Raw genomic sequence first — 2902 nt, forward strand, 5'->3', positions numbered from 1 at the left:
AATGGTCAATTTTTCTACAATGGTCCCCTGATTTCAGGGCACCAGAATTAGATTCGATTGTGTTGGCGCAGTGGTATCGCTGCTGCCTCGTAGTAAGGAGACCCGCGTTCGCTTCCCGGGTCCTCCCTGCGTGGAGTTTGCATGTTCTCTGCATGGGTTTCCTCCGGGTGCTATGGTTTCCTCCCAAAGACATGCAGGTTAGGTGCATTGGTGATTCTAAATTGTGCTTGGTGTGTGCCCTGTGGTGGGCTGGCTCCCTAAAGCCTTGTTCACGTTTGTGCTCAATCACCTGCACACCACTTAAATAAGTTCTATACATGCCTGTCATCCACATTACCTCGGATGAGCACAGTGCATTTTTTTAAATCATGACATGCTGCACATTTTCTACGCAAACACAAACTAAAATTCACAGTTGTGCACATTACCAGGTTTTATCCACGGGAAAATTAACTACCCAGAAAGCTACTTGCTCTTCACCATGCTGGCCATTACGTAGCACCTGCCTGTTCCTGTTTCTTGATTCCTGTAGATGTGTTTGCTGGTATGTACCTTCCATATGCGGTGGAGCTTCGAGTTTCTTTCCTGTCTCTTATACATCTTTATGACTGTGATCATAGAGATCATATCAGTAGAATAATTATAACACGTGGCTCAACAAAATATTCAAACATGACATAAAATAAATCCTGTTTTCACTATAGCACTTCATTTAAATACTAAATGATAGACAGACACATGATGAATTAATACACATAAATTGCTTCCAGAAAGGACAAAATCTCTTTCTTCTTATGTCAATAGCACAAATTTTGCTGGAAATAAAACACAATTTGCTTCTATCTATCTATCTATCTATCTATCTATCTATCTATCTATCTATCTATCTATCTATCTATCTATCTATCTATCTTGTTCATAAGAATTAATTATAAATATTTTGAAATAACTTCAAATTTTTGTCCAGTGCCCCCTGACTCACCAGTACGAGAAAACTACCACATATGATAATACCATTTCATGTCTAGATATGCAAAATGTCAAGCTTTTGGGAGTCCCACCTCAAGACCAGTAAAACCCTATTTAAAAGGTCATTTTTGGACCACATTTTATGCAAGAAATTACACCCTCATGATAAAGAGTAAACCAATAAGTGCCTTCATCATAAAAAGATCAGAAGGACTTGAAGTTGTGCAGGCCACATCTACCGACCCCAGGGGTTTACTCCCTAATGGGACACGAGGGGTCAAAGTTACTCCTTTTCAGAAAACTTTGAAAAGAATGGGGATCTGTAATATAAGCCGTTGGAGTGCCGTTTTATGCCATTTCAAGGTTACTGATCACTAATATTATAATATTTTTAATATTTGATTCCTTACTGGTTGTCCTAGCCCTCTAAGGCCACTCACAGAAGGTTAAAAAGAACAAATTTCAAACATAAGAGTATCGTTTTAGACTATTTCAAGGTTAATGATCATGAATTTGATATTATTTTTGATTCTTTACTAGAGATGTAGCTCTTTGTGGACCTCTACCAGAGGATAAAAAAATGACAAATTTCTATAACATTTGAGAATATCTGGACTTTAAACATTTAAATTGAACAGCCCAATTTACATTTTTCAAATACCTGATGTAGCAGTTATTTTTTTTTTTTTACACTTCTATCTTATGAAGTAAATTATTACACTTCTTATGAACACCCCAAATTAGGGCCTCTTATGATAATTCTGACTATTCTGTTTCTAAATCAGATAATATTGCATACAGATAGATAGATAGATAGATAGATAGATAGATAGATAGATAGATAGATAGATAGATAGATAGATAGATAGATAGATAGTTCTTCTTAACTCCAAAGGTTTTCTGTATTGGGTCATTTTCTCACATGCTGCCTTTTCTGTAATATGTTGTGATCAGAAGACTCTCTTTCTGTTCTCTTTTTCTCTTTCTTTCTCCTTTGTGTGCCAAACCCGTGACTTCACTCTTAGCACCGGCAAAATTAAGAACAGCAGCTGCACAGACAAATCGAGGGAGTTTTTGTACGGCTCTGTGTCACTGTGTGAGAGGAGTACTGCGGCCCTGCATACAGTAGTAATGTCCTGCATCTTCAGGCTGCACGTTACTGATGGTCAGCGTGTAATCAAGTCCAGAGCCACTGCCACTGAAGCGACTTGAGATCCCAGACTGCAGAGTACTTGCTAAGTAAATCAGGAGTTTTGGAGCTTCTCCTGTTCTCTGCTGATACCAGGAAAGAACATTATAGCTGCTATAGGTAATGGAGCTGCTGGCTTTACAGTTCATGCTGACAGTTTCTCCTGGCCGTGCAGACAGACTTGAGGGAGACTGAGTCATGATGATATCTCCACAGGACCCTTGCATAGAAGAGAATACAAGAGATTAAATAAAATACAATTTATTTATTTTTTTGAGATAAATGCAATTACATTACAACTTAGTAGAATTCACATAACAGGGGCAATAATTTATTTATTTCTAGACCTCACCTTCAAAGAACACAAAGAAGGTCACTAAAAACAGAAGTGAGAAATCCATCTCCACTGTGTCTTAGAGACAGGCTTAACTGACTCGATCTCAGTGACTCCACTCTTTATGTCTCAAGCCACTTTAAGGAGAGACGTCAGTATGCAAATCCTGAATGGGGAAGAAACAAAGGAAATGAAGTGAGGGTGTACTCGACAATGAACTGAGACCAAACTGAGTACCCAAGAAGGTAAGAGCCTTGGTTAGGGAGGTGACCAAGAGCCCAATGATGACTCTAACAGTGCTTCAAAAGTCCTCTGCTGAGATGAGAGAAACTGTCAGAAGGATGACCATCTCAGCAGGAGTCCATCAATTAAGCATTTATAGCAGAGAGGATGGACAGAAGACACTCTTC

The 2902-nt window shown here is 38.7% G+C and overlaps 1 gene segment (V, D, J or C); it reads right to left on the reverse strand.

The window, feature by feature from the left end:
- Positions 1 to 1900: 1900 nt before the first annotated feature.
- On the reverse strand, positions 1901 to 2619 carry LOC120527996. The segment is given in 2 exon segments: positions 1901 to 2378; positions 2511 to 2619. Coding segments are annotated over 2 exon segments (369 nt in total).
- Between the last annotated feature and the right edge of the window lie 283 nt (positions 2620 to 2902).

Source organism: Polypterus senegalus, chromosome 4, assembly GCF_016835505.1.
Source record: "Polypterus senegalus isolate Bchr_013 chromosome 4, ASM1683550v1, whole genome shotgun sequence".
Lineage (NCBI taxonomy): Eukaryota > Metazoa > Chordata > Cladistia > Polypteriformes > Polypteridae > Polypterus > Polypterus senegalus.